Consider the following 17,983-nt stretch of genomic DNA (forward strand, 5'->3'; position numbering starts at 1 on the left):
GTGCAACATCCTTTGATGGAGGATTATGAAGAAATTAAGCACAAACTAAAGAAAGGAAACACTGTCGCCGATATGAAGGAGCCTCCCAGTGTTCACCCATCCTCGTTTTGAAAAAAATAAAATAATATATATATATATATATATATATATATATATATATATATATATATATATATATATATATATATATATATATATATATATATATATACAAGTAACATGCCTTGTGTTTACATTACCAACGCACGTTAAACATGCATTCATGATCCAGCAATGTTAGCGGGATCCAATCTAAAAACGCCTACAGTAAGAGCACAGCGAGTTTAAACTGGAACAGAACTTGTAAGCCAAAGCCAGGCAAGGCAATTTGTTCTCTATTACACATTTTTAGAAACGAGGCAATTCAAGGTTCTTTATATAATAAAATCATAAAAAGTAAAGAGGAAAAAAAAGATTATGAGTTACAGTGCAGTGACAATATGAAGAAAGTTAGACTCAACCTACAGTGTACTACTGAATGGTTTCAGTCAAAGGCAGCTGTGAACAAATTAGTTTTTAATTTTGATTTAAAGGAACTGAGAGTTTCAGCGTTCCTGCAGTTTCCTGGAAGGTTGTTCCAGATCTTTGGAGCATAAAATCTTTTTGTTCTGATTATTGGGACATAGAGCAGACCTGAACCAGAAGACCTGAGCGGTCTGGATGGTTGATATGGGTACAAAACATCCCTGATGTATTCTGGTCCTAAACTATTAAATGATTTACAAAATAAAATAAGTATTTTAAAGTAGGTTATCTGAGGTACAGGGAGCCAGTGTAAATATCTCAGAATTGGAGTGATGTGGTCCACTTTCTTAGTTCTGGTGAGGACTCAGGCAGCAGCATTCTGGATCAGCTGCAGCTGTCCAATTTTTAGGCAGACCTGTGAAGACAGTGTTGCATGACTGTCCATGACTACACCCAGATTTTGGTCGCAGTCAGTAGAAGGTATAGATTGTTCTTGTTTAGCAACAAGAAGTTTCCTCTTCTCTACAGATATCTGCTTTATGCTGATAATCAGGAAACTTCTTGTGCAGCACTTTTTAATCACTTAACACAGCATTGTTTTATCAGTGCGTCACAGGCGTAAGCAAATTATCATACGTTCTGTTAATAGCGAGCATGATAACGACGAGACTCTTAACCGTTCTTCTTTTGGTCCAAAAACAACTACCGGTACTTCAGTTTTATTTTTGTTCAGCTGAAGAAAATTATGGCACATCCACTCATTGATTTGTTCCATGCAGCTACTCAACGCTTATGTGGGGTCAATGTTTCCTGCACCAATAGCACCAATAATCCGATCAAAAGGCAGATTTGTAGTAATAATAACTTATAGTTGACTGGCATCAACACCCTGAGGATGACATTTTACCAAATTTGACGGACGCTGAAGGAAAATCAGAGTGACTGAGTTGAGTTTGTGTAAAACTGGGCATCAGAACAGTAGCCTGACCAGTTAGACCCAATCGCTTAACAACAAATGTCTGGAATGGCTCTGTTACTCCTCCCATTCACGTCCATTTCTTCCAGAACAGAACCTAATGGGCCTACAATGAGGCAGGGTCAGGTTTTTATCCAGGAGTAAATATTCAAAGCAACGAAGATGATGGAAGATAACTAATAGAACCTTGAATCAACACGTTTTTACAGTCATCATCTCCACTGCAGACATTTTAAATGTCTTTTATTGACACCATCGGTTGTGTCTGCCTGTCACAACTTTATTTCTCTGATTAGGCTGTATGCCCGTCCAGTAGTGTCCAGTTTCTTCTGTTTGATAATATTGCCTCCAGGAAATCAGAGTCCAATCTAGAGAAACCAGACCAACTCTTTGTATCAAAGAGGGAAAGAATCAGGTCGGCTGAGCTGGCTAACTTTAAGAGCTAAGGCTACAAGTGTTGTTGTACCATAACTCTGAAACCGTTTTGACAAATCACATTTTTGTTTTTAGTAACTTTTCATCAGTGCTGTCTGGAGATATATTACAAAGCAAATTGGATCTTTTTTCCACCCTTTTTTTATGTATTAAATTGAAACTGTAAGAAATGTGACTATGATTGATTGATTGATTAGACCTTTAACAATAATAAAAACCTAAAGTTGTCAGTTACTGGCTTTTTGGTTTCAGATTTGGTTCATGTTTTCCAAGAGTCATTATGAAGAAGGCTGGTGTCAGAGTTTTGAGTGACATTTTTAAAGCCAGCCAGTACAGGTTTTAGCTGTTCCCAGTCACTGAAACCTTGTAGCCATATGTGTACTAAATTCTAGGTTTTTACCTCAGCTGGTACTGTGTGAGTTTTGGACAAAATCAAAATCAAAAGCTTACAAAGAAGTTGCATTAACTTAAACCGACTTGAAAGCCTGCATTTGAAACACAAATTTACTTTATATCATAGCTCCCTCTTGTGGTTCAGAGAGGAAAATACTTGTGAACAAAACAGGTTCACATGAGCTTTGTGTTTTGTTCTGCCTGTATACAAAAACTGCATTCTGTGGGAAAGTTTCTTGAAAGTCTGTTTGTGTTTGGTTCAGTGCTGCTGGTCTGATCGGTGTTGTGAACGAGGGTCCAGCAGACCGAGACATGAAACCACATCGTTACAACTCTCCTGCTCAAGAAATGAGGTCAGCCACGCTTCACTTGATGTCTAATGTGTTTCTATCAGAGCATGACTGGATTACATCACATCAGAGTGTTAATGCCTACACTTGTGGTCATTTCAGAAGCGTAGCTCCGATACCGGCTGTGTCAGCCTGGATTAACACGTCTACCAACGGGCACATGACCAACTCTAACTCTTCTTCAGAGCAGAGGTACATTGACGCTGACGCAGTATTCCCACTGAAAAGAAATACATTTTATTTTTCAGAAAATTGCTTTCTGTACTTGAAAATTTCACTTCAGAGATCTGCCATTTATCAAGTCTCTGTGACTTCTCCCCGCTAACTTCAGAAGATAAAAGACCTTTATTATCCTATTGTTGGACAGCAGAATTGAGAAGTCTTTGCAATTTAGTCCATTCGGATAATCAAATACATTTTTATTTATAAAATATCAGAGTAATGGGAGAGAGCTTTTGTTACAGACTTTTATTTACATTGTCAGTGTCAGAAGGTAACATACTGTTGGTTAGTATTTGTTAAAAATGTCGGTAGAGGTTGTGTCAAAGTTGGGGCATTAAACAGCTTGATGAATTCTACATGCTGATGTTTTGACATTAAAAGCTTCTGATTGGCAAACTGGAATCATCTGAGAAAACTGGAGGAACACCTGTGGATGTAAGCACCTGACTGCAGTGAATCACAGGAAAATCAAAAGACCTCCACCAAGACATCATGAAAAGAACCGTGCACCTTCACAAGTCTGGTTCATCCTTGGATACCATTTTCAGATGCCTGATTTCCAGATGCCTGAAGGTCCTACTTTCATCTGTTTGGACAATACTACACAAGTAGAAACTCTAGAACAACAACGAAAGACTGTGTAATGACTGACTGAAACCAAGACATGAGAGCCGTTATCTACAGTTAAGCATATTCTGCACCAACACGAGCTGAATGATTACAAGGTGAGAGAACAACATTTCTCAAAAGCCTCCTTAAGAAAGCCAAATTCCAGTCTGCAGCTGCACGTGATGATGAAGGTCTTAATATAAAGGGAATGTGCATGACGTCACAGCGGGTTACGCACACTGAGTGGCAGAAAGACTGAGTGGCAGAAAGACTGAGTGGCAGCGTAAACTTTCAGTTTGAGCACTGGAAAACATCTAAAATGGGAAAGAGCTGTTGTGCGATCGACTGTACTCATAGATTTAGCAAGAAATCGGACTTATCGTTTTACAGACTACCGAAAAATAAGCTTAAGAGACAAATGGATCGCTGCAATTCGCAGAAACAACTAGATTCCAGGCACCGAAACGTGGATTTGTGGTTCCCATTTTGTATCAGGTAATGTTGGATTTTTTGGTAGCTAATTTAACGGGCAAATCATAAAGTTCGGTGTTCTCATCACTTTAATTTCGCCAACAAATCCTGCCTTGAAGTAGGACCAAGAGTCAAGACTTTTGAATGCCTTCAAGCTTTGCTTCGTGTATTTCCCCGGTGTAGAAATTAAGTACATATAAATATCAGGAAACTCGATCCGTGGCCAAATATTAATGTCCATGGACCACTGATTCTTCGGCTGACTGTACAGGTCACTGTCAAGTCCAACTGTCTTTAATTTAAGCCGATAATCAGCTGTTATCCCGTCTTTTCCACAGTTTCCCCTACTAGTTGCAGCCATTTTTGCCACTCAGTGCGAGTAAGGGGGCGTGGTCCGGTGGGGAAGTAACGTCAATGCATACCCTCTATTCGGAGATGGAGCCTGTTCAGTCATAATTATATATTGTTAGATTTGGAGGAAAAAGTAGAAAACATCAGAATACCATCCCAGCTGTGAAAGCATAGGGATGGCAGCACCATGATGTGGGGCTGCTCTGCTGTGGGAGGGGCTGCAGCAGTTCACAAAACAAGCAGCATCACATTATGTGGATACATTAAAGCAGTGTTTCCCAGTCTTTGTCATCTGGACCCACCACCCTACATGTTTAAGATGTTTCCCTGGTTCAGTCCACCTGATTCAGGTGGACCTTAAGAGCAGCAGCAAAGTGAAGGGACTGGAGTCACAACACACACATCACAACACCGTGATCTCCATCTAGAGATTATTTGTGAATGGTACTGAAAAGTATCACAAGAAAGCAAGAGGACCCACAAACTGTATTCAGATCCAGCAGTTCTGTCAGGAGGAATGGACCAATGTTCCAGTTTGATATTGGGAGAAGCTTGTGGGCCTTTACCCAAAACATTTGAGCCAGTTAAACGGTTTAAAGACAAATCTACCCAGTAATTAGTGTGTGTAAAGTTCTGACTTCGAAGAAAGTAGTTCTAATAAAAACTCACTTTCATTATTCTGACATTTCACAAGAAATAAAATCAGGAATCCCGGCTAACTTAAAACAGGAAAGGTTTTCTCAACTTTACTTTTTTTTTGTTCTGGGATGAAAGGAAACTTCTGTTGGCAGCTGTATGAGATCTATACATTCAGTCTAGAGCTGCAGATTTTATAGCTCTTCACCATTTTCTCTTTACTCTGTTGTAAATTTTAGTCTTTCTGAACTCATTTCTGCAAAGTCATATAACAAATCAAAAACATGGAGGTTCATTTCCACACAGCTGCTGAAAGCAGCTTTTTACAGCCACAGTAAAACACTCGTCCTGTTGTGTGTATGTTTTCATTCCACTCAAACCAGCACTCCCGCTACAGACACTACATCATGTTAAAGACGTTGCTATAAATGTTTGCATATGAATGGGTGTGGTGATTTTTTCAGTATCCTCAACACACTCTCACACACCCTCGTAAAGCACCAGACTGAAGTAAGTCGGGTCAGCATGAAGTCCTTCTCTTACTGTTATGAAACCCAACAGTATTGACGTGTCAGAGTGACCGTGAGTTCATTTCAGGGTATTTGTCCCCAGCACACTCGCATACTCCTCTGTTCCTCTGACTGGAGACCATCAAGTGGACGCTGACATCCAGGCTTTTGTCAGAGCTCGGCAAAACCTCCTCAGCAGGACAGGTAAGGTAACACACACACGCAAATGAAAAATCCAATTGCAACACTGCCCTCTGGTGGCGGGATGCATCACACTCTATCAGTGTCTCTGAAAACAACCTGTGTTCCCCAGTCCAGGTCCTGGTGCCCTGAATGTTAGGATGTTTCCATGCGCTAACACACAGTTAATGGAGGAGTAACAGACTTGTACTCAGACCTTGATGGCTCCTTCTATTTTGATCAAGCATATTAGAGCAGGAGAACATCTGAAAACCATGCAGGACAGTTGCCCTCAAGGACTTGGGCTCATGAACTCTGTTGCAGTCTGTTGTCATATATATATTTATTCTCAGTGGTTAAGCCGGGCTCACAATCAGGTTTTTGACTTATGTGTTTCAGGCCTCCCTCAGCAGATCAATGAAGTGCTGAGGTCTCGGGACGTCAGAGGACAGAGAGCACCTCCACAAGCCAGGCAGCCCTCAGATGTGTTTGACTGTGATGGGTCCGAACTTTTAAAGTGAAATGAATAAATTCATGCAAAATTTGATCTGCTTTCATTCAAAGGGTCACACAACATTTCTGTAAAATGTTGCAAAACTACATCCAGAGACTTGTCGTAGACTTGTCGACAGCCCTACGACAAGTCTCTGGATGTCGTAGGGCTGTCTTGGCTGACACGCCTGTGCGACATTGCATGGAGGAAGGGGACAGTACCACTGGGGTGGCAAACCGGGGTGGTGGTCCCTCTGTTTAAAAAGGGGGACCGGAGAGTGTGTTCCAACTACAGGGGGATCACACTTCTCAGCCTCCCGGGGAAAGTCTACGCCAGGGTACAGGAGAGGAGATTACGGCCGATAGTCGAACCTCGGATTCAGGAGGAACAATGCGGTTTTCGTCCCGGTCGTGGAACACTGGACCAGCTCTATACCCTCCGCAGGGTGCTCGAGGGTTCATGGGAATTTGCCCAACCAGTCTACATGTGCTTTGTGGATCTGGAGAAGGCATTTGACCGTGTCCCTCGTGCCATTCTGTGGGGGGTGCTGAGTGAGTATGGAGTCCGGGGCCCTCTACTAAGGGCTGTCCGGTCTCTGTATGATCGAAGCAGGAGTCTGGTTCGCATTGCCGGCAGTAAGTCAGACTTGTTCCCGGTGCATGTTGGACTCCGGCAGTGCTGCCCTTTGTCACCGGTCCTGTTCATAATTTTTATGGACAGGATTTCTAGGCGCAGCCAGGGGCCGGAGGGGATCCGGTTTGGGAACCTCAGGATTTCATCTCTGCTTTTTGCAGATGATGTTGTCCTGTTGGCTTCATCAGACCGGGACCTCCAGCATGTGCTGGGGCGGTTTGCGGCCGAGTGCGACGCGGCAGGGATGAGAATCAGCACCTCCAAGACCGAGGCCATGGTTCTCGACCGGAAAAGGGTGGCGTGCCTTCTCCGGGTGGGTGGAGAAGTCCTGCCTCAGGTGGAGGAGTTCAAGTATCTCGGGATCTTGTTCACGAGTGAGGGAACAATGGAGCGTGAGATTGACAGGCGGATCGGTGCAGCGTCCGCAGTAATGCGGTCGATGTACTGGACCGTCGTGGTAAAGAGGGAGCTGAGTCGAAAGGCGAAGCTCTCGATTTACCGGTCAATCTACGCCCCTACCCTCACCTATGGTCATGAACTTTGGGTAGTGACCGAAAGGACAAGATCGCGGATACAAGCGGCCGAGATGAGTTTCCTCCGCAGGGTGGCTGGACGCTCCCTTAGAGATAGGGTGAGGAGTTCGGTCACCCGGGAGGAGCTCGGAGTCGAGCCGCTACTCCTCCACATTGAGAGGAGTCAGCTGAGGTGGCTTGGGCATCTGTACCTGATGCCTCCTGGACGCCTCCCTAGGGAGGTGTTCCAGGCATGTCCCACCGGGAGGAGACCCCGGGGAAGACCCAGGACACGCTGGAGAGACTATGTCTCTCGGCTGGCCTGGGAACGCCTCGGACTCCCCCCGGAAGAGCTGGAGGAAGTGTCTGGGGTGAGGGAAGTCTGGGCATCCCTGCTGAGGCTGCTGCCCCCGCGACCCGGTAACGGATAAAGCGGGAGAAGATGAGTGAGTGAGTGAGTGAGTGAGTTGCAAAACTATGTGGTTTTATTAATACAGCAGTATTTTCTGATAAACCCAACATGAGAAAAACGTGAAGTAAAAGGGGAATAAACAAATACTGACTGGCTGATACTTTCACTGGTAAAAGACAGTTAAGTAGTGAAAAAAGGTTCAGTCTCCTCTGAACCCCAACCTCCAGAGTTCCTAGCCACCAGGTGCAGATGGTTGTTTGACCACAAGGGGCCCACTCCAAAAGTGAGACAAACTCCACAACTTTACATGAAATATAAACATTTTTACAGCCTGATACAAAACAAAAAATGGGAATATTTCACATCCATGACAACTACGAGATGTAAATTGAATGTATCTCATCGGAAAGATTATACAAAAGCCATAAATTTAGGAATATTAAGGGGGATTGGTTTTTTGATTGACAGTTGGTTAATGGCTAGCTGTCATCCCTTTAGCTACTTAGCTAATAGCATTGTACTGAACTGTGGAACTTCTGTGGAATCGAATATCGTTTACGTAAATAGGGAGGAGCTCACTGCTGCCAAGAGAGGTGAAACTTGTCCCAGCATGAACCTGGATCAGACATCAGACCTTCTTTCAAACATATTTTTTTAGTTGAACATATCTTTGGCACATGGACTCATGAGATCTTAGGTGGATAATATTTTATAAATTCTCAGAACTGGTAACATTGTCCTTCCATCAGTCAGACACAGACTTTATTTAAATGTATTTTTTCATCATTGTCACTCCACTATTGTCAGGCGGCTCTGTGATACTGACAGCTATTACTGTAGGGCTACCTGACAGTCAGCGTATTGATCGACACCAGGTGGTGATCAGAATCCAGCACCTCAGATCCACCTGCACATCAGTGACACCCTGTTTGCATGACTCCGTCTGGATTTGTTTAACAGACGACAAGAAGCTGAACGCTTTTGCATCCAAGCTCTGGGTCATGGTTGACTTGTATCTTTCTCCACGGCAACTCAGCCTTTGATGTCATATCTATGATGTTTAAAATACAGTCCACAAAGTCCAGGCACTGTGCAACAGGATGCTGAGATTTAAAAAAAATAAATAAATAATCTGAACACTTTCATTTTACTGAAAATACATGCAATACAAAGACAATGCACACAATGAGAAATTGTAATTGTTTTTTACCTGAATGAACTATAACCCTACTTCATGTTTTAAATACGATTAAGAGAGGGGCAATAAAAGAAGATAAAAGTCATCTACGGTTGTGGCGTGGGCCGGCACAAGTGGGTTTGTTTACCAGGTGAATCCCAGTAAAACCAGCAAGGGAAGCAAAGTCTGTGGATCCAACAGACTATAAACATGAGAGTTTAAAATGATACAGGTTCAGAAATCCTAAATGTCCTGTTTGAAGCCAGTGTGGGGATGCAGTTCCTTAAAGGACCACTAGAGACGGACTCCAAAAGTGAGTCGATCTCCATTTTACTCCAATGAAACATCCAAAATATTTTGAAACTATGATTTTGCGGTGAAAAAGTTACACAATGTTTTTTAAACCGTGTTTAAACACCAGCTGGAACGTCTCATAAATTATTCAGCTATGCAGTGGCAGGTGAGTAATTCAAAGAGCAACTGAGTCAGTCAGCACAAAGAAAAGCTTGCCCAGTTATTCACCAACGTAAGAATGGCAACTTTTCATTTGAAAATGCAAAGGTAGGTAGATTTTACTGTCTAGAATTAATCATATCAATTCCAGATTGAGAGGATCCAGAGGGATATCTGAACATGAGGGACGAGGATGAAAAGTTGAATGTTGGTGAATTTCAGGGCTTGAAGCTGCGCTGCATTAAAACCAGACGTGATTCTGAGTGAACTCACTGCATGAGTTCACAGACGCATCCTGGAGGCTTCGTCTTTGTCATCTGTAACTCGTGGAATTAATTACAACCATAAAACAGGTTTGTTGTTCTTAATCCTGTCTCCACAGTTTTGGTGTGGAAGCTCGCCCCCTTCTCTTCACCGTCTACACCACCTTCCTGGGCCATATTGTCCGCTCACCTCTTGTCATATCAGTGCTATTCAGATTATATGCATTATGTATGATTTTCCTGCTAGAAGACTCCACCGTCTCAGGACAAATATCAGTTTGCCTCTCCAACCTATCTGCATTGATGAAGGAATGCCCCACGTCTAAGACTGAAGTCCTGGTTATCCCTGCCCATCGTTAAATCAACCACAATATCATCATAAATATCGCCTCTGCTGCTAATGGTCCTACCAAGGTTGTGACAAACCTGGCTCTCATGATTGATAGGCACTTAATAGACCATACCTCACTCAATATCCCACTCCACTCCTGGTACAGGCCATGGTTATATCCTACCTTCACTACTGTAAAGCTCTCACGGCTGGCCTACCAGCTTGCTTAATAAAAGGTCTAGAATCTAGTTTTCAATCCCCCCAGAAGGGTGTATGTCTCACCTCTGTTCTCTGACCTTCACTAGCAACCTGGAGCTGCTCCCATCAAACACAAATCACTGACATTCTTCATGTGACTTTGGAGTCCCCATCTCCTTGTCAAAAATCAAATGTAAAGGTTTACACTTCTTCTACATTGGGCTCATCAGAAGAACATTGTTGTGGTGGGGTGTGGTTTTGGCTCAGCTGTAGGGGAGCTGTGGACCAGTTGCATCCACTCTGATAATCTTATTATCATATTAATGATAAACTTACTGTTGTGTCTTCTGTGCTGATGTGGATCCTGAGTAGCTGGTTTACGCTACAAACATTGACTGGCCTTGTTTTCTTCACACATGGTTTTCTCATTCGAGGGTGTGCTCTGACTGGTGGAACAACCGACCAGTGTCTACCAGAGCAGAGTTGTCCCTCCATGTTTTCAAGAAGGTCTTGAAAACCCCTGTCTTCCAAAAACACAGCCTCTCACTATCCTTACATGCTGTTTTACCTGTGTTCCCCCTGCAGCATTTAGCTGGGGAGTGGTAGTGGTAGTCTAGTGGCTACAAAGGTGGGCTTGGTGCTGGTGCTGGGATTGCAAATGAAGTGAAGCACTTTGGGCCCCTTCTGGGATGAATAACGGTTGCTGCAGCTTGATTGTTTTCCGCAATCGTAAGTTGCTTTGGATAAAACTATCTGTTGATGTAAAATATTTGACAAAGATTGCTGAGCAGAACGAGAGTGGGACGAGGTTTCTGTCCAGAGCTCCACCAACTGGTCTCTTGTGTTTAAAAGGTCTTTAACAGTCATTCAATGTTTTATATCATATATTGTGAATAAAATAAGGGCTCATGAAATGTAAAATTCATTGCACTCTTTCTACATTATTTACATTTCCGTTTCTCACATTTACATGTTATATAACCTCTCAGTTTTTCTCAATTGTTTGTTGTTGCGAGCAGTGACTGTGGGACATAATCCACTCAAACTACAATTAATTTATTTTAGTCCTTTTTCAGACTTGTATAAAGCTGACTTGAAATACAAGAGGCCATAAATCTTTCTAAACTTCTTGGAACTCTTTAGTTCATGGCTCATAATCACAGCATCCTCCTCCTTCATGTGGCTGTAAACAGGCTCGGCTCCTCATTGTGCTGGCTAGTGTCTGATGATTCTTCCTGTAAGCTTCTACAAAGATAAGCTCAGCATTTATAGTGGTAGCACTTTAAAATGTTCATACCTAATTAATTAGAGTGAATCTCCTTTGACATGGCTCAAATTGTGGTACTATTTTAACTGCAACTACAGCGCAATACCTTCGCTGTTTCAGGTTTCCAGTCATTTGTGGCTGACCAGTGCTGCATTTTCCCGTTTTAAGAATAAAAACCACAACGATCCAAATGAAAAGCTGGTTTCAGAGCTTAAACCTCCAGCAGCAGGCAGGTAAAACATTAACTTCTGTTCTCCTGACAAGATGCTGCCGCTGCTTCCTCATTAGTGGAAACAGTAGAAAGTGTGTGTCCAGATGTCACACTAATGTAGGAGAGGAGTTTGAGTGTCACCTAGGCAACCAGTAAATTGACATCTTTGGTGCTTTTGGCCAATCAGAGAAAGGACATTGTCTGTCAGAGGAAGATAGAGCTTCACCAGACTTTTTCAATTAGCCTCTGTGTGCGGGTGTGTTGTAAAACTGGCAGCAAGACACCTCCTTGTCTTCTCAGTTTTCTGGTCCTTTTTGAAGAATGATGCCACAGTCTAAAGTGACAGACATTTTCTTTGGAGAACTTCACATGAGATCTGCTTTTCTGACTTTGATTCTTCCTCCCCTCTGAAGCTGATTTTTATTTTTTTTTTAAACCTCTATCTTGAGTTTGAGCATCAGCGTTTGCGTCTGTTCTGGAGCTCCTTGAGGTTGATGGCGAGGTTTCAGTTGCTACGAGTCAACGTGAGCTGGACTGCGCTCTTATGTCTGGCCCACTTCACATACCTGCTGTTTGGGGCCACCATCTTCCAGATACTGGAGCGAGAAGCTGAGAGCGACAACCGAAACCACTTCCAGCTGGAGAAGCTACATTTCTTGGCTAACTACACCTGCCTTGATGGACCTGCCCTGGAGAAGTTTGTTCATGTAATCCTGCTATTCTTCTAATTATTTGAAGGCATTCAAAACTTCTCTAAAAGATGTGCTAAATTTGTATATTTGCTGTTGTATGGTTGATAAAATGCTCCATGCAAATAAGATAAACCATTTAGTAAATATTTGGGTGCTTTATGTCCCATAAAGCACTCAATTTTATTAATATGTTAAACACAGGGCAATAAAGGGTTTTACAGTAACTGGCCCAGGAAATGAATGTGTTTTGATCCAAGACATCTGCCTAAAGTATTGCTGGTTGACTCCTTAAACTAGGTTTGATTTTCATTGTCATATTTCAAGGTGTGTATTTGTGTTTCTGCAGGTGATTCTAGATGCCTGGGAGAAGGGTGTGAATCCCTCAGGGAACTCCACGAACCCCAGTAATTGGGATTTTGGAAGCTCCTTTTTTTTCGCGGGGACAGTGGTCACGACCATCGGTGAGCTGCTGTCTTTCATCTCGACCCATTCGGCCAACCAGTTCAGGTGTGGCTCTCACGTCTGTGGTTGCTTTCGTTCACAGGTTATGGAAACCTCTGTCCGAGCACCGTGTCCGGTCAAGTGTTTTGCGTGTTTTACGCGCTCTGTGGGATTCCTCTAAACCTGACTTTCCTGAAACAACTTGGCAAATGTCTCACTGCCCACCTGGGCCGTCTCGAGAGGGGGATGGTTGCAGCAGTTCCTCACAGGGTACCAATGATATTCATTTGTGTGAAAGTCTCATGTTCAGATGTTGAAATTCCCCGCTGATACAGTACACTTGAATGAACTTCTTGTTTTGTGTCTCAGCGAGTGTTTGTAGCTCTGGCAGTGAGTTTATTCTTCACCAGCGGCAGCCTACTGCTTCTGGTCATCCCTCCTCTGCTGTTCAGTTACGTGGAAGGCTGGTCGTTCGGCGAGGGCTTCTACTTTGCCTTCATTACCCTCAGCACCATTGGCTTTGGAGATTATGTCGTGGGTGAGTAGAGATGGCAAACAACTGCTAATGTGGTGGAGAGGCCACAGCGGTCACATCTGTCCAACTAAAATGACTTTTTTTGCTGAACTAGATAAAAATCAGTTGCCCATTTTTTTTATTTTGGGCTTTTTACATCTTAGAATTAGGAAATTACAACCTCAGATGAATAACTTTTACGTTTCTTTACTATGCAATTACTCATTAATTAACAAAAATACAACCAAAGAGATAAAGTCAAAAGGGCAATAAGTAAATATGATATAAAAGAATCCAATAGCTCCACATCAGACTAAACAAGCCCCAGTGAACATTTTAAATTATAAAGTCCATGACAGCACAAGTAAAAGAACAAGGACAGTTTTTCCAGCAGAAAACCTCTTCTGTGGAAACAAAACTGAAGTTCACAGGTTCTGAACAAACAACAAGACTTCTGGAACAATGTCCGATGGACAGATGTGATCAAAGTGGAGATGTTTGATTTTCATGTCCAGAACCACGTTTGGAGGAAACCAAACAGCGTTCCAGCAGAAACACCTCAGACCCACTGTCAAGAACGGCGGTGGAGGGATGATGGTCTGGGCTTGTGTTGTAGCCACAGGACCTGCACACCTTGAATGGACCATGAACTCCACTGCATACTAAATATATATATATATGTATATATATATATATATATATATATATATATATATATTAGCGGTAGATTAAAGGCCATGCAGAGGGGAATGTGTAGCAGGACAAGGATCTAAGGATCTAAAGCACACCAGCGTATCTGTACCAGACAAGTTGGTAAAAAAGGATCAAGATCTCCTGCCATGGTTTCAGCTTAATTCCAAGTAGCTGGAATAAACTGGATTGATTTGAATACAATTAGACTTATTGGGATTGTTCTTATTTTAAATGTATTTAACTTATTTTCTGTATAAAAGTTTCTTGGGATGACTTTGTCGTGAATTGGCATTGTACAAATAAAATTAAGGGAAGTGAATCCACTTAAAATGCTGTGGTGGGACTAAAAAGAGTCGTCCAAAAAACTTGCTGAACCGAAACAACTTTGGGCTAAAAATTCCACTTTGTTGAGATGAAGACATACAAGAAATATTTATTTCAACGTATTGCTGCTAAAGGATCTGCATCCTATTAAATTAGGTTACTGTTGTATTTCCATAATATTAAGGCCAACTATGATTAAATGGCTTTTATATTTTTACACAAAAAAACAGGTTAAACAGGAGGTTCTTAAAATCATTTAACATGTTCTAATGTAATGTATTTCCACTTGAAGGAACGGACCCGGACAAGGAGTACATCTCTCTGTACCGCAGCCTCACAGGCATCTGGATCATCTTTGGGCTCGCTTGGCTCGCTCTTGTCCTAAATATTGGATCCAGAATAATGGAGAATATTGTTATCCTGACTCATCCTGGCTTTAAGAAACAAAAGGAGGAGGAAGACGAGGTGTCCTCCAATAAACTTGAAGACACATCAAAGATCTGAGGACGGGCTACAGCTTGCAAGTTTTACTGGCTTGCAATAATATACTATATTTCATGTGGTTGTTTTCTTTACTAGCTGTAGTGCAATAGAAAAGAACTATATATACAGTATATATATACATATATATATATCCAAATATCCATTCTCTGATGCTTTAACTAGAAAAATTAATGTTTTTGTTTTGCCATCTACCTCACTTACTTTCACTCAGACATCTTGTGTATTTAGGTGGGAGGGATTTGTTTTTCCACCAGTGTTGGTGTTGTGTGTTTCTGGTCATTCAGCTCCCACTTTCATGATTAGATGTTCAAACAGTGATCTCACATGAGCCGTGTTATTGTATCTTTTGCATAATGTCACATGTGTGTATTTCTGTGCTTGTGTGCAGATGGAAAACTGCAGTGAATTAGCTCGGGAGTTATCTTAAGCAAACACATTAATCAAGATGGTGATGTGAGCTGGAAAAAAAGGAGGATAGCTTTCAGCTGCCACACTACTTTAGTTTGTACAATAAACTCAAATAATGTCTGATAAGTGCTCTGGAAGCTTTGATCTCTCGACCTTTTCACTACATCTAAATGTCAACATTATTTTGCTCAGATATACAACCAAAGATCAGAAAAAGTTAAAATGATAAGTAAAAAATATGTTTAAAAATATATTCACATTTTTCTCATAATCTTAATTTAATTTTGTTAACATACATCCTTTTATTGCATTTCAAGACTGCAATTGTATCAATATCAACTGTAAAAGTCCCAACATTAAAAAAAAAATAAAAAAAACACTTGTCACAGTAAATCTTTTACCACTTTGTAAAGACGAGATGGTCTGATTGGGTCCAGTTTGTCCCCAGTTCCCTGAACCACCGTTCCACAGCTCATCTACAGCTGTACGGCACCACACCTCCAAAGAAACTCCCATTCCAGTTTTTTCTTACGTGGCTCTATGTCATTATGTCCCACATCAACAGTTATCTAGAGTGAGCTTCAGTGGACGTCATGAGAAAAGGCGACTACAGTCACTGTCACACAGTGATTGTACTACAGGGACACAACGTAGATTCTTTTGGGGCACGTTTAGGGGGCAAAAAGGCCATCATTTCGTCGGAAGGTAGGGACAATCAAGGATATCTAATCTAATCTAAAAATGTGTGATACCCTTAGTGATGCATGATGACAAATTTAATGGTTTCCTGTTCATCAGGAAGTCTGGATTACTCTAAAGGTCCCTCGTTCGATCCCGGGTTTCAGCACCGAACTTGTAGTGAGGATTTCTTCAACGATTATGAGTAATTTTTTGGTTCTTTTTTATGCTTTATTTTACAATATTTACATGGGTTTTGTTAGGAAAAGGGTAAACTTGCACTGGCCCTGACAAGACTCATCAGACAAACCTTTTACTTCACTCTCTCCCCCAGCTGACTCAGCTTATCAATGACCCCACACACTTCTCCCAGAGCACTCAGGGGGATCAGGAGTGGAGCTTGCCTGCAGCAGAGTGCAGGCAGAGACTCTTCAACTGGATGAGTCATAACACGAGGGGCGTTTCTTAGGTGAAACTGTGGCATTGACTATTCAGTAAAAGTGCCACCAGGCTGTCAACGTTGTAGCTATTATTGGGTTTTTGAAGCAGGGATGGCCGGTAATAGAACGGCTTATAAATGACAAATCGGATGTACTGATTTTTATTATAAAATAACTTTTAATTCTATCAATCTATCTAATTATTGGATATGGTTTTATCCATTTTTAAACATATTGGAATTTATTTGCAAGAAAGTAATGAAGGAAGTTTGGGGCCTCCAGACCGCCTTTTAATTTAGTTTATATATTAGTGTGTATAATTTACCTCTAGCCTTTTTGTTTTTCTAATAAAGGTGTAAGATCCTTGAGTCTAGAGACTTGAACCGGTAGGGTGGAGGCTTGATGGGGATCATTGAGAAAAGGTAATTTACCATGGTCATCTTTACTGTGGCAATCCTGCCAATAGGTTTCTTTAAGGTTCCTTCTGTTGTTTTTAAAATTGGGTTGTAGTAAAGGCCAATTAACTCTGTATTGAGTGAGAGGGATGCAGTGTCAGTTGCTGTCATGGTTTTTAGTTTCTATCTGTTCCTGTTTTATTTTGAAAACCTGTGTCCTTGTGTTTAAATTCCGTCTTGACTTCCCTTGTTCCCATCTGCCCTGATTGTTTGCACCTGTGTCTCATCAGTCCTGTGAGTACATCTTGTCTTGTCTTTCCCTTCCTCCCAGCTGGTATGTACTTTTTTTTTGTTTTACTGTGGTTCTGTTGTTCCTGATTCTGTCTCATTTATGCTTTTTGTTGTAATTCTTTAGTCCTGCATTTGGGGCCTGCTACAATCTTGACAAGACCAGATAATAGTGTAACATAAGATATTGCAGGAGGAATAAATAAGGCTGGTTGTAGTGGAGGGACTGTAAGGTGATGGCTCCGTTGGTATATAATATGCGTGACAATAAAACAGAACGAAGAGCTGTTTTTCGTCCCACCAATGTAGGTTATTGGTGTCGGTTCTTAAAATACAAACAAGAAAAAGAGTGTAATGATGCACTAACGCTGCCCATAAACATTCACGAACCCTTACGATAATACAACATATAACATAATAAACCCACAACTCTTCACTGAAGCAGACTAAAAACGTACCTTTTTACACAGGCGTTTGACCAAACCCTAAATGATTGGCTGAGTGATAGCACTTTTGTTTTAATGGAATTATTGTTGTTTTTTATTTTTTTCTTGCCATCCTTTTGTCTGTTTCTGTTATTGTAACCCTGTAATTTTGGTTGTTTATGTATTTGAGCACATTGAGTCCATGCTTGTCGTGTGAAATGTGCTATATAAATAAATTTGCCTTTGAACGTAACACAAAGCAAAGAACAACGTAACCCATAATGCAATGTGGTCAACACAACCACCGCGCGTTACTCTGTTTTCTTTTACAGCTTAAATCGGAAGAAATGCCCCCAAATAAATAATTTTTCCAGGCCTCAACTTTTGACAGCAGTGTCATGGCCGATTTTCTTTTTTTTTCCCACTTGTTTTTTCAAATTCCTTGTTAGCATGAGCAGTATTTCATTATTTTGATTACCATATTCAAATGGATCTACTTGAGGGAAGAGATGGCTCCCCATGATGATCAAATAAATGTGCAGCACGGGGGCTTAGTGGTTAGCACTGTTGCCTCACAGCAAGAAGGTCCCCGGTT

At 41.6% G+C, this 17,983-nt stretch overlaps 2 protein-coding genes across 2 annotated transcripts in view; both read left to right on the top strand.

Annotated features, from left to right (window-relative positions):
* kif6 (kinesin family member 6) overlaps nt 1-10,714 on the top strand; it is a 100,663-nt gene extending 89,949 nt beyond the window's left edge. Inside the window, exons 20-25 of the mRNA XM_061743275.1 lie at nt 2,572-2,661; nt 2,761-2,850; nt 5,560-5,660; nt 6,036-6,138; nt 9,699-9,759; nt 10,694-10,714. Of these exons, the coding sequence (XP_061599259.1) occupies nt 2,572-2,661; nt 2,761-2,850; nt 5,560-5,660; nt 6,036-6,138; nt 9,699-9,759; nt 10,694-10,714 (466 nt within the window). The remainder of the gene's footprint in view (nt 1-2,571; nt 2,662-2,760; nt 2,851-5,559; nt 5,661-6,035; nt 6,139-9,698; nt 9,760-10,693) is intronic.
* A 1,366-nt stretch (nt 10,715-12,080) lies between these two features.
* Nucleotides 12,081-14,754, top strand: LOC133462562 (potassium channel subfamily K member 16-like). The gene is made up of 5 exons (XM_061743862.1): nt 12,081-12,293; nt 12,625-12,739; nt 12,823-12,989; nt 13,089-13,257; nt 14,543-14,754. Exons 1-5 carry the CDS (start codon nt 12,081-12,083, stop codon nt 14,752-14,754), a joined length of 876 nt encoding a protein of 291 aa, XP_061599846.1.
* The last annotated feature ends 3,229 nt before the right edge of the window (nt 14,755-17,983 follow it).

The sequence above is a fragment of the Cololabis saira genome, chromosome 16, assembly GCF_033807715.1.
Source record: "Cololabis saira isolate AMF1-May2022 chromosome 16, fColSai1.1, whole genome shotgun sequence".
Classification (NCBI taxonomy): Eukaryota; Metazoa; Chordata; class Actinopteri; order Beloniformes; family Belonidae; genus Cololabis; species Cololabis saira.